Source organism: Lemur catta, chromosome 10 (genome assembly GCF_020740605.2).
Source record: "Lemur catta isolate mLemCat1 chromosome 10, mLemCat1.pri, whole genome shotgun sequence".
In the NCBI taxonomy this organism is placed as follows: Eukaryota; Metazoa; Chordata; class Mammalia; order Primates; family Lemuridae; genus Lemur; species Lemur catta.
Window position 1 is genome coordinate 50,387,857 of NC_059137.1, and position 15,011 is coordinate 50,402,867.

Below are 15,011 nucleotides of genomic sequence, written 5' to 3' on the forward strand. Positions count from 1 at the left end.
CACAAAGATTATCCAGGAGGAAGAAAATGAGACTGCACCTATGTTAGAAGTAGCACAGTTTATCCTTTTAGGGTTGTACCATAAAGAACTGAAAAAGGAAAGCTAGACTTAGCACTCTTGAAGATGCCATAGAATAGGCAATCCAAACATTATGTTGTTTCAACACCTAGCTTAGACAATTACAGTCACTACTTCTAAATGTATAGCAAATGAGATAAATTTTCATTTTTAGATATAATTATAAAATCTACTTATAAAGACAAAATTCTTAGCCCTCAGAAGATGTATTCACACAATGTATGAACTATGTTTCTCAAAGTAAAATAAGTAGCTTCTGGAATTTTTTTCCTCATGAGAATTTCAAATATTTTAAAAATTCTTATTCATCATGTTTGTATGGATGAATTTGTATGTTTAGTTGGTAGGGGCAACAGGTACTTTCTAACATTATAGTGATGTGAGATGAGCAGGAATATGGCAGTCAGAAAAGTCTGAATTCCATTCTTGGACCTTCTCCTGGTAGTTGCATTATCTTAAGAACACTATTTAAATTAATTCAATTTCTTGTTCAGTAAAACATGGAAAAGAAAACAGAGGATTAAATAGTGATGATTAAATTAAATAAGCTAACATAGGCAGAGCCCCTGGCACTCTACCTGCCCTATAAAGGCACAAAGCAAAAATTAACTTTCTTCAGTCTCCATTCCCCAGGTATTAACACTGATGCCTTTACATGCCAAATTCACTGTGTTCTTGACCATTTGCCTCTCATCTAAACAGTAAAATAATACTTTATAAATTTTGCATTATTTTACTGTAATTCTATTGTGTCTCAGTAGTATGGATATTTTGTCATTCTACTTTTAATGTATTTCTAGTAGGATAATTCTCTTAAGTAGTTATTAGCAAGTATTTGAGTCTTGTGTATACCAAGAAGTGTTCCTTATGCCATAATGGAAATAGAAGTGCTTGATGAAAAAGCAAAAGCCTCTGCACAGCCAAGGAAACAGTCAGTAGAGTGAACAGACAACTCACAGAATGGGAGAATATAACTGCATGTTATACACCTAATAAAGGGCTAATAACTACAATTGATAAAGAACTCAAGCAAATCAGCAAGAAAAAATCAAACAGCCCCTTTAAAAAGTGGGCAAAAGAACAGAAATTTTAAAAAGAAGGTAGACTAATGGTCAACAAACATATGAAAAAATGTTCAACATCTCTAATTATCAGGGAAATGCAAATCAAAACCACAATGAGATATCACTTAAATCCAGCGAGAATGGCTTTTATCAAAAAATCTCAAAACAACAAACATTGGTGTGGATGCGGAGAGGTAAGAACACACATACACTGCTGGTGGGACTGCAAACTAGTACATCCTCTATCAAAAGTAGTATGGAGAAACCTCAAAGAACTAAAAGTAGAACTACCATTTGATCAGGCAATCCCACTATTGGGTATTTACCCAAAGGAAAAAAAGATACTCTATAAAAAAGACACCTGCACTCGAATGTTTATAGCAGCACAATTCACAATTGCAAAGATGTGGAAACAACCCAAGTGCCCATCAACACACGAGTGGATTAATAAAATGTGGTATATGTATACCATGGAGTACTACTCAGCCATTAAAAATTGGTGAACTAATCCCTCTTGTATTAACCTGGATGGAGCTGGAGCCCATTCTTCTAAGTAAAGTATCACAAGAATGGAAAAACAAACACCACATGTACTCACCATTAAATTGGAACTAATCAATCAACACTTATGCACACATATGGAAATAACATTTATTGGAAATCAAGCAGGTGGGAGGGTGAAGGAGGGGATGGATAAATTGACACTAACAAGTACAATGCACACTATCTGGGGGATGGGCACACTAATAACTTTGGCTCAAATGGTACAAAAGCAATTTATGTAACTAAAACATCTGTACCCCTATAATATTCTGAAATTAAAAACAACAACAACAACAACAACAAAGACCATGAGAATGGCATCAGCTGACAGGGCATTCAAAATAAATGTTATCCTATATAGTTTTAGAAGATATACAGTTCACAGTTAATGCAAACTTGCTCGAAAGTGGCATAAATTAATACATGAAGTAAAAGTCAAATATTCAGGAAACAGTTTGATTTTGTTCATTTCAATTTAAAAATCATACATGAATAGCCTATTACATGCAGGAGATTAGGTGCTGATAAGAGTTAATATATTGCTGCTGAAAGTTACTACATTTTACTTTGATATAGCTATGTAAATTCGGTATGTCTCAGTTTTTCCATCTTCAAAATAGAAGCTATTTATATCTCTTCTTCTAAGACAGAAAGAATTATTTAACTTGGAACTTGAATTCTCATACTAAGTTTGGTAAACAATCCAAATATCACTTCACATCTTTGACAATAAGCTTTCTAATCTTAAGAAGGTGAAATAAATAAACTAGCCACATAGATATCTTAATAATTAAGATAATTAATCATTAATTAATAATTAATGTTGGTATCTTCTGATAAATAAATATGTTAATTATATTTATTGGAATTCCTTAAAACTAAAAAATTTATTAGGAATTTCAACAGGATGTATTAGAAATTTATTAATAAAATAATTTAATTATAAGAAATTTATAGACCATATTGGAAAAGATTCATGTCAAAACAAATTCAAAATAAACTTATAGTTAAACTAAAATGAAAATTTTATGTTAAAGACTTCTAAAATAGCTTTCTGTGATTATTCTTCATTGAATCAAAGTTCTTCCCCTAAACTTTTATTTTACAATAAATTTCTTAAACATTATTACATACAGGCCAGGCACAGTGGCTCATTCCTTTAATCTTAGCACTTGTGAGGCCTAGGTGAGAGGACTGCTTGAGGCCAGGAGTTTCTTTTTTTTTTTTTGAGACAGAGTCTCGCTCTGTTGCCCGGGCTAGAGTGAGTGCCGTGGCATCAGCCTGGCTCACAGCAACCTCAGACTCCTGGGCTTAAGCGATCCTACTGCCTCAGCCTCCCGAGTAGCTGGGACTACAGGCATGAGCCACCATGCCCGGCTAATTTTTTGTATATATATTTTTAGTTGGCCAGATAATTTCTTTCTATTTTTAGTAGAGACGGGGTCTCACTCTTGCTCAGGCTGGTCTCGAACTCCTGACCTCGAGCGATCCACCCGCCTCAGCCTCCCAGAGCTAGGATTACAGGCGTGAGCCACCGCGCCCGGCCTGAGGCCAGGAGTTTCAAAACCAGCCTGAGCAACATAGTTAAGACCCTGTCTCTACAGAAAATAGAAAAATTAGCTGGGTGTGGTGGCACATGCCTGTAGTCTCAGCTACTCAGGAGGCTGAGGTGGGAGGATCCCTTCGGCTCAGGAGTTTGAGGTTACAGTGAGCTATGATCACACTACTACACTCTAGCCTGGGCAACAGAGTGGGATCCTGTCACAAAAAAAAAAAAACAAATATTACATATAAACCCAGTGTTTGGGGGATCATTAAAGTTCTGTGTTAGAGTCATTAGAATCTCTGAGTAAATGGAACCTAAAAGATTGATCCAAAAGTGAAAATTAATAGAGTGGGACATACAAATTTTCTTGATTACTTTTCACAATGATCCTCTGTTGAATTAATGGAACAAATTGAGATTCTTGTTAGTATTTTCACTATATTTAACATTTTTTGGTACTGCCTCAGCTACCATTAATCATTAAATTTATACCAAATTCTTTCCCTAATTCTTAAATAGCAACTAACTATATTACACCATTAAACCAAAGATTAAGGCTTAATAAAAATCTCCTGAGTCCTATATATCACTCATGATGTGCGAGGATCTATACTAGGCATATTAATTAATCAAAGCACTGAATGCTGCCAAATGTGATTCCTAAAGCTTTAGTGTAAAATGTTCAATATTAGCAAATACTTTTGGTTTTCCTATAGTAATTTAAATAAGTGGCTATTTCCATTAAGTAGTGATTATAGAAAAATGGTTTCATAGATGAGGTTTCTGCTTTAATTTTACTTGCTTCCTAATTTATTTTAACCCTAGAGTGTTTACATAATCTTACAAAATTATTAATATTAAAATCTAAACTATTAAAAATGAAACTCAACTAGTGATTATTTGTACATCAATTTGATAGACATGATTTATAATAATAATTGTTTTAAAATGCAGTTTCATCCATAGATTCATGCTTTTGGGATGCTGATATCAAGTATAATTCATGCATTACATTAGTTCTAGAGACTATTATTTATTTGTCCTACTTCAGAAATACACAGTAAAATTTTATAAAATGTAAATATAAGATAGATATAGTTCAAAGAAAAACATTTTCCCTATTTTAATGCTGCTAAACACATGTCAGGAGAAATCATCTATCAAAACTGAATATATTAAATTTTTTTAATTAACCAAAATACATTTTTAAAATAATCTTCTAAGAAATATAGCTTAACTTTGGAATATGATCCTTTAAGTCTCATTTGACATGTAATAGTCAAAGTTAGGCCAGGCATGGTGGTTCATGCCTATAATACTAGCACTGTGGGAGGCTGAGGCTGGAGGTTTGTTTGAGGCCAGAAGTTAGAGACCAGCCTGAGCAACATATGTACAAAAAAATAGAAAAGTTAGCCAGGCATGGTGTCACGTGCCTGTAGCCTCAGCTACTTGAGAGGCTGAGGAAGGAGGATCATTTGAGCCCAAAAGTTTGAGGTTACAGTGAGCTATGACCATGCAACTGTACTCTAGCCCAGGCAGCAGAGCAAGACGCTTTGTCAAAAAACAAAAAAGTCAAAGTCAAAATAATAGTACTTTATTTGGGAAATATTGTCAAGAAAGATTTTGTAACAAAATCAAAAGTAAGGTCTGAAAAATATATTTTATGTCACTAATTACTACATTTTCCTAAGAAGATACACACAAAAATATTCCATGGGCAGCTACTGAGATTCATTAATTACATCATTCAATAAAACACTTACTGAGTACCTTCTATAGGTTTTGCAATTAAACTAGCTAAACTAGAGGCTCTAACTTCTGTGTAGAAACAAGTCTGAATGACCGAAATATTAATAGAAAATAGAAAAAATTTTACCAACTGACTTCCCTCAAAGATACCTGCAATTAATTCTATTTTTGCATTCATAAGTACAGAAATGATTTTTGATCCAATTTTCTGGTTTGGCCAAAGGCTCCTTGGCACGAATAAGGTGAACTAAAAGCATGCATACTGTTCACAAAGCAGTGGCTCGATCTTCAGGGAATGAGAGCCAGGTTTTACAGAAGAAAAAAAAGCCAAAAAACTTTTATAAAATAAAATACCAAGGATTCTGTTATGTATATTTAATTTCAGCAGAATGTATTAAATTCATGTATACCAGAAGATTGAAAAATAAGACATGTAAACTGCATTCAAAGGACATACTGATGTTATTAAAGGGCACTGAAAAGTGCTAATAGAATCAAGTTGCCAAATACATGAAAGTCAGTAAAGCTGGGACTCAACTCCATTAGTGATCTCAAGAATAATAAAGATTTCACAAAGCTCAGGTGCAGTGGTTGTTAGGCAAATTATAGTTGTTAGAGCACTATATTCACAAATTTAGGAACATGGGTGGGAATTTTATAAAAATAGCTTCCATCCCTTCCATTACTATTGGATTATTTATTACAACATCAGTCATCTATCTTGAAAATATGTACAACTAGCTACATAAGATAATGTGTTAATATTTTATACAAAATTCATAACTAGTATAAGAATCAACTAATTTGCATAATTTACTGCTGATATAACAAGCATCATATTAATGTATCAAAGTATATATGCATGTATTTCATGGGCTACAACTAGTGAAACTTATTGGTCCCTCCTACCCTTCAATGCCAGAGGCTACCAGAAGCTAACAGAGGAATGGAACAGATTCTCCCTCATACTCCTCAGAAGGAGCCAACTCTGCTGACAACTTTGATTTTGGACTTTTCCAGACCCCACAACTTTGAGACAATAAGTTTCTGTTTTTCTAAGCTATCCAGTTTGTGGTACTTTGTTATAGTGGCCCTAGGAAACTAATACAGGCAAAATATTAATTACTACATTACTTTATATTCACATACACCTTAGTAATAGCAATAATATAAATACTATTATAGCATAATAAAAGGGAATATAGAATGAGGTCTTCTGTTTACACTAACTATGACAGTTTTTGCCTCTGGAGGAAAAAAAATGAAAGTCCTCTGCTATTGAATGGGATATGTGATGGCTAATTTTATGTGTCAATTTGACTTTCCAGATATTTGGTTAAACATTATTTCTAGGCTGGGAGCGGTGGCTCACGCCTGTAATCTTAGCACTCTGGGAGGCCGAGGCAGGAGGATCACTCAAGGTCAGGAGTTTGAGACCAGCCTGAGCAACAGTGAGACCCCGTCTCTACTAAAAAATAGAAAGAAATTATCTGGACAACTAAAAATACATAGAAAAAAATAGCCGGGCATGGTGGCACATGCCTGTAGTCCCAGCTACTCAGGAGGCCGAGGCAGAAGGATTGCTTGAGCCCAGGAGTTTGAGGTTCCTGTGAGCTAGGATGATGCCACAGCACTCTAGCCGGGGCAACAGGGTGAGACTCTGTCTTCAAAAAAAAAAAAAAAAAATATATATATATATATATACATATGTATATATATATATTATTTCTAGGTGGATCTGTGAGGGTGTTTATGGATGAGATTAATATTTTAATCAGTAGACTGCGTAAAGCTGATTGCCTTCCCCAATGTGGATGGACTTCATTCGATCTGTTGAAAGCCTGAATAGAATAAAGGCAGAGTAAGAAAGATTTATTTCTCTCTGTCTGACTGTATTCAAGCTGAGACATTGGTCTTCTCTTGCCTTCAGACTCGGACTCAGACTTGGACTTGAATCTATACCATCAGCTCTCCTGATTCTATAGCCTTTGGGCTCGGACTGGAACTATAGCGTCGACACTCCTGATTTCCAGGTTGCCAACTACAGATCTTAGATTTCTCAGCCCCTATAATCATGTGAGCCATATATATGTGTGTAATTTACTATAAGGCATTATACCAATGTAGTAATTGTTGTAATATATCTATAATTGGTTCTTTATTTCTCTGGAGAACTCAGGATAGAAGACTTGGTATGCAAATTTTAAGAATTATATTAGACTGGTTTCCTAAAAATGTCCATAATATCCTGTGCTTACCCACACATTTACGCTTAACACACTAGATTCTAACTACTCACATATCATCTTCTTAACTAGAGAAAAGGTCTTCAAAGATAGCAACTAATCATGTTTCCTGTTGTACAGGTAACTTATGCAATGTTTGGCTAATTGTGATGCTCAATAATTCCTCCTGAGTAAATGAATGAACAAGTAACTTGAGTGTTTACCTAAGTTCCCTATAAATTTCAAGTAGGCTAAATGCTAGCTGAGGTCATGTGGTCATTTTATTTTTGGTAGAAACAATAGATGATAATTTTCCTTTGTTTTAGAACTAACAGTTTAACTATGAATAAACATTAATTAATACAATGTTTAGTGAAGGGGCAGACAAGATTATTAATTATAGCTTATGGCTTATGGTTAACTATACCCTTAAACCACATTCTGTTCAAGAACACAGATATTCTAAGTCAAACCTTTTTCTCTCTAAAATTAATCTATATTATATGACACAGAATCTAAGCATCAAATGTACTGGGTTCTAATCATGTGTAAAGCATTAGACTTGTCATAGAATATCATAAAACTATTTGAGAATCAATTATATGATTGAACCTCAAATAGGGTAGAGGTGAATGAAAAATGAACAGTCTGCCATAAAGTCAGAGAAAAAATAAAAGCCCTCAATATCGTCACATAAAATGGATTCAATATGCATGAAGAACTTCTGAGAAAGAGAATTCACAAAGTATGCATTAGGAAATATAAGCTCTCAAAGATAAGCCAATAAAGTATGTGCTTCTAAAACATGGGTAGAGCGCTTATTCAAATTTCATGTGTTCTGAGACAAATTCAGCTCAAATGAAAAAAAAATGCGTATTTGTCATTTTGACTATGTAATTTTTCTATAAAGGATAATTGTAAATTACCTAAGCTAGGTTAATATGGTTTTAAACTCACTTTTTAATATGTTTATCATATATAAAGAACAATAAGAAATTCTCTTTCTACTTGCTACAGTTTGAATTTTTTTGTCTCTGAGAAACTATAAGAAATATAATCCCAATTTTAAACCAAAATATTCCCAAATAATTTGAAAGTAGTGAATAAATATTTAGTTTTCAAGTAAAAAATATTTTTCATTACTTTATGACCCTCAGAAATCTTAAAAACAAGATAAACTGCATGCTTTGCACAGGTTAATTAAATTCAGTAAAGAAAAATGACAAGCAGTAATTTGTGAAACGTATGTTTACTTTGGTATATTTTTCTCTTTGCAAGGTTATTACTAAAGATATGATTTAATGTTCACCTTTAGTTGTAGTGCCTTCTCTAAGTTTTCAATCTTTCTTTCAGCTTTTCTCAGCTTCCTTAGCTCCTCTGAGTCTCTGAAAGAGCTCTTTGGGGACAAAGACCTTGAACGTTTCACAGGTGGTTCCTCGAGAATAAAACAAGGACATGGTTGAACTAGTTGGAACACTGGATTATGAAAGACATGCAAAATTAAAGAACAAGTAATTTTGAATACTAATAATGAATTATAAAAAAAAAAATCCTGCATGGAATACCAGAGAAATAACAAGCGGAATTACCACAGTGCTACCGCTAAAGGTTTCTCTGTGACTCGTTAATGAGAATATTCATTTACATTTACATTGTTTCTTTCAGAATAATGATGTCCCATTAGGGAAGACTAAAGGGTTATAGACTCAGAAATGCAAGAAACCTCATTACAAAGGAGGGGATAGAGGCTGGTCTAATTGCTCTATAAGGGTCCAAGGTTACACTTGATAGGACAACCAGAAACAAGAGGGAAAGGATTTTTTTCCCTTTGAAATAGTTTAACACACTGTGAAGTTGAAGGAACAATATGCTTGAGGAATATAAATACAACAGACAGTAGATCTTATATCATAATGACCATATGGTCATTAACTATAATGTGCCTAACTAGAGACAAGAATGTGTTTATATTATGTACAGCTTCATATACCAATCTGGAGAACGAATATGTGAAAGCAACTATTATGCTGGGCAACATAGTGTTCATCCTTACTGCATGTCCTTACAAAAAAGAAAGAAAATTTTGGCTCAAAATACCCCCCTTCTTTTCTGGACTTTCATTAAAAGCAGAGAGATGTCAAAGCAGTGCTTTTTTAAACTTCAGCAATACAGCAAGCAACCAAATTAGGCCTTAGAATGTTCTATCTTGATATTAGGATTTTTTTCCATTTAAATAAAGCTCAATGTTCGTGAAACTACTTCAAAATGGCAAGAAATGTATAATGCAGTTATGTTTTAATAAATAAATAAATAAAGGTCATTCCTCTGAAAATTACTAACAATTTTGGAGAGAGTGAATTAGAGTATCACAGAAATATGGGTTTAATTTTAAATGCTTTCTTTATTAAGATAGTTTGTTCTACTCAAAAGAAAAAATGGAAAGAATCAAAAACAATTATCTTGAAAACACGACCTGCTACTTATAAAAAACATTATTCCTCTATTGCTGAAGTAACAAGTATGAGAAAAATGTTAAAATTCTTACTTTTAGAAAAATATTATTTAAATTTATCTAGGAATAACATAGTCATAACATGATATTATGGAATTTTTATATTAGTCACTCTGTATAAACTTTTGCAGCATAACACAAATATATAATGAATACTAAAAAGAGGTGAGACATTAAAAAATGAGAAACATCCTATGCCCAATTTGTTTATTTACTAGAAAACTGAGTAAATGACATACCATTTTAATATGAATTTTTAACCAGATAAGTTAATACTGTATCAGATAGATGAAGAACACTTAGTAAAACTTTTTAATAGAAGAATATTAATTTGCTGGCAAAACGGGTATACTAATAATAATATATTTAATTAATTAATTTGGGAATATAATTCAGCCTTTAAAAAGGAAAAGCTCCCTGCTCCTAACAGGTATTTTATCAAGAGTTTGGCACATAATATTTTTCAAAAGATTCCAGAATTATAAACAGAGAAGTAAATGCTGCTGTTTGTTTTTTAACCTCATCTCTTGCCTTGCCAGCCTCACCCTGGCAAATTCATAAAATGACAAAATGTTCCAACCTTATGTTTTGCTTCAACACTTGTCATGATGCTCTTCTCTGAGAAACTCTTGTTGATAGACATGTTTTCTGACAGTTTTTTATTTGCTATTTTCAGTTTCTCCTGTAAATACTCAATTTCAGACTTCTGGGATACCATTAATGTTTCTAAGCTTGATAAGGATGGCTGTTGAGACACCTGTTAAAAAGTTATGTACAAATATATATGTATGTTTATATCTTATATTCTTTACAAATATATGCAAATAGTTATATATAATACTACATCATACAAAGAAATTTTATTTTAATAATAAATTATAAACAAGCATTAGTTAAAATTTATTCTAATAGAATGGTATTTTTCAATAAAATAACAAAGAGTCTATATAAATATTTTCACAAATAATGTCACATAGATTTGATAGGGAAAAAAATTTAGAGCATAGCTCCATGATACATACTACTCATTTATAAATTAATCATTTTAATTTTATGATTATATATGTATGTATTTCCTCACAAAATACTCTATCCACCATGGGATCATCAAGAGTCATACAATACCACCATATATAAACCTGGCAAAAGGAAACCAATAGCACTACACCAATTAACATTTAATGTATCATAATTTAGTAACAACTCCTCAAAGAATGCTGATGCTTTTAAAAGCTAATATGATTTACAGCATTCTGTTTTGAAATTTATTAATGTGTCAGATAAACTGCTAATGGTAAGCCCCACATTATAAATTATTTTTGTAGGAAACCTGTTCATGAAAACTAGTATTCTGCAAAATCTACTACCATCTCCACTACATGTACTTGAGACCATTAAAACCCATGCATACATATTATTTCAAATTAACCATTACATTTACAAAAGACAAAAACACTGAATCGTAGTGAAAACAATGTTTTTGCTGATATACTGGCAAAGGAATGTCAAATCTTATGATTCTAATATTATCAATATGGTTCTAGTAACCCTGAAAATATTCTCATTTAAACTTATGGAGAACCCCATCTGTCTTCCCAAATGATATTCCTAAGGACAATGAGAAAAATATATATGTTTAACTTTTTGAACCAACAATGGGAAATATCCCCTTTTCCAACTTTGTCTACTTTTTTGTTCTTTGTGGGGATGGGCAAAATTTTCCTAATTCTAACCTATAATTTTTATGCTATGAGGCATCATCTTTAATTTATATTGTTATACTTTACTCATATTTAAATCAGTTGATTTGTTTCCCAGCCTTTACTCTATCATACTATTACATGTTTTCCTCAAAGTGTTGTTTATATTGTAGTTACCACACTTAAAATACATTACTTACTTCATTACCTTGCTTTGAACATCAAATTAAAACACTTGAAGCATTCATCTTCCAGTAAGTCTAAATGATTTTGCCCTTTTCTTTCCTCCCCCTTTTAATCACTGTACAGCTCTTACTTCTTCCTATTTTATAATCAAATTTATGATGTTTATAAATATTTCCTTTGATCGGGCTGCCAAGCTAAACAACTTTCAGAGGCTACCTAGGTTTCCTTTAACAAAATTATGAAGGATATATTATCAACCCATCATTTACCAAACAAACTTAGAATAATTTGTTCAAGGTCAAACAAAAATTTAGAATAAAACAGAAAAAAATAACTTTTGTTTTTTTGGTATATCCAATAAACAAGCTTGTGTTCTTTAATAAATGAATTTTGTAAGTCATCACTTGATAATGCTACAGCTAAGAATATAAAAAATTAACATTCATTCAAGAAGTTACAATAATAAATAACTCAAATATTAATGGAGACATTAAAACTGTTCCAAAAGTGGATGCTGTTTCACCATAATAATAATGGACTTATTTCTAATGTATTTCTATTAATATTAATATCATAAATATTAATATTATTTCTAACAATAAAGCATATTTAGAAAGCATTCCTTCAAAATCCTCAATAAAAATTAACAGATCTTCAGAATTAAAATACTATGAAAGTAATGATAACTCAACTTCACATAGAAACCAAAAAGATAATGTAGATAAGTAAAAGGTGCTGTGTTTCATGTGTTCTAAAATAACAGCTTCAGAATTCATCCAATAGAAGCACTTTGTATATATATTAAACCATGTAGATATGTTCCTCCCTTTCACAAAGTAACATATACATGTTCCCATTTTCTTTAAATGTGGTTTTTTTCTCTCTCACTTGCCTTTTATCACTTTTGCTACAGACATATTCACATGAAGTATTTCACATTTCTCTTAATACCACTATTTTTTACAAGTATAAACAAAGTGAATTATCAACACTCAGCCTCACTGTCGAAGAGTAAGGAAGATGTTTGTGGCAGTTGCTACTCAACTACAGTCAATTATTTTCATAGAAGAATGTGGCCCACTACTACTAAATCTATTGATGTTTCAAGAGAAGGAAGGAATTATATTTCTAACGGAAGTGTCCAAATATTTAAATGTTGACCGGACCCAGTTTATGACTCCCGCTCTTTGAAGAACATGGTGGTGGAAGTATAATCTGCTATAAATTTTCTAGGGAAATTTGGAAATATGCATCAAAGCACACAAAAATATACCAAGCCTATGACTTACCATTCTATAAATTATAATTATGCTGAGGGCTGATATGGAAAGATATATATATATATATATATACACACACACATATATGAGAAAAGCAGGATACAAAAGGGTATGTTATACCATATAGAAATAGATTTCACCAAACATGCATGGGGGAAAAATCCAAACCTGGAAATGGTACAGCATTATTTCTAAGCAGTGAATTATTTTCTTCATACTTATCTGAATTTTCTTAGATTTTTTACAATGAGCATGTCACTAAATGTTTTTCAAAATATGAGTATTTATTTTTTCTGCAAATAAAATGAATAAAAGTTTAATGTAAAATTTTCAGTATAGGTAGGAGAAATATGAATGAAAATCTCTTCATAATCTCATCCCTCCAAGTTCCTAGTGGTAAGTTTTGGATATATATCCCAGACTTAAAAAAAATATATATATATATATATGTAATTCTGTCCTTTAATCTACTTTTTAAATTAACAGATTTTATTTTTTACAACAGTTTTATATGTACAGAAAAACTGAGCAGATACCATACCTCCTAGTTTCCCCTATTATTAACATCTTAAGTTAGTATGGCACGTGTTAAAATTAATGAGTCAATAGTCATACATTATTATTAACTAAGAACACAGTTTATTCAGATTTACTGAGTTTTACCTAATGTCCTTTCTCTGTTTCAGGATCCCCTCTAGGATACATTACATTTAGTTGTCATACCTCCTTTGGCTCCTCGTAGCTGTGACATTTTCTCATACTTTCCTTGACAGTTTTTTGTTGGATGTCCCTCTTTGTCTGATTTTGTTTTCATGATTACACTGGGGTTATAAGTTTTAAGTAGAAAGATCATAGAGATAAAGTACCATTTTCATAACATCATATCAAGGGTACATACCATCAACATGATTTAGGACTGTTGATACTGACCAAGATCACCTAGCTGAAGCAGTTTTTGTCAGGGTACTCCCCTGTAAAGTTACTTTTTGTCCCCAACCATACTGTACTTTTAACCTGCTTTTTAAATCTTAATAATCATAAATATATATACACACATAATTATATGTATATATATATAAGAATATATGTGAGTATATACGTATATTCTCATATATCCTTCCATATCCTTATCATTTTTAAGGGCTGTTTTACATGTGTAGCAAAATCAAGTTAACCAATCCCTTCTCTGTGAATGTAATCCTATCATCCTTATAATCCTTCAATCTTTGAAAAGTTAACTTTTCTTACTAATAATTATTAGTATTTTATAAATGAATTTTTTCTCTAATATTGAAAAATCTTTTGCTCCTTTTAGCTGACAGTCTTGGAATATAATTGTTTGGTGCTAGACATGGTTAATCTGATGAGAAATGATCAGTGGACTATATGTCTAAAGGTACCAGTTGTAAATAATCTCTTTCAATTGCCATTATTAATAGAAAACTTTTTTTCACATTGACCTACAGAGCATATTTTGATTGAAAAGTTCTATAGAAGATATAGAATAAAAAGGTTGGGAGCCTTTAAGTGTTGTGCCAATTATTATGTTAAAAATTATGTAGCTTATGGCCGGGCGCGGTGGCTCCTGCCTGTAATCCTAGCACTCTGGGAGGCCGAGGCGGGTGGATCGCTCGAGGTCAGGAGTTCGAGACCAGCCTGAGCAAGAGCGAGACCCCGTCTCTACTAAAAATAGAAAGAAATTATCTGGCCAACTAAAAATATATAGAGAAAAAAATTAGCCGGGCATGGTGGCGCATGCCTGTAGTCCCAGCTACTCGGGAGGCTGAGGCAGGAGGATCGCTTAAGCCCAGGAGTTTGAGGTTGCTGTGAGCTAGGCTGACGCCACGGCACTCACTCTAGCCTGGGCAACAGAGCGAGACTCTGTCTCAAAAAAAAAAAAAAATTATATAGCTTAAATATTTAATCATGTTACATTAAATCCAAGCAACATTGTATGGCATTATTACAATGGAGACTGATTGAATATTGTCTGATAAATAGAAGATTATTTCACAGCTGTAATAACTACAAAGAATTTTAAGTTAAATTGTTTTATTAGTTTTAACCAAATATATTTGTTTTCTACTATACTGAAATAATAATAATAACTAGAACTTAGTAAGAAAAG

The 15,011-nt window shown here is 32.4% G+C and overlaps 1 protein-coding gene across 1 annotated transcript in view; it reads right to left on the bottom strand.

The window, feature by feature from the left end:
- The window catches only part of CNTLN (centlein), a 284,413-nt gene that overhangs the window by 149,538 nt on the left and 119,864 nt on the right, over nucleotides 1-15,011 (bottom strand). The window contains exons 9-10 of the mRNA XM_045562693.1: nucleotides 10,298-10,474; nucleotides 8,515-8,640 (exon numbers count right to left, since the gene is read on the bottom strand). Of these exons, the coding sequence (XP_045418649.1) occupies nucleotides 8,515-8,640; nucleotides 10,298-10,474 (303 nt within the window). The remainder of the gene's footprint in view (nucleotides 1-8,514; nucleotides 8,641-10,297; nucleotides 10,475-15,011) is intronic.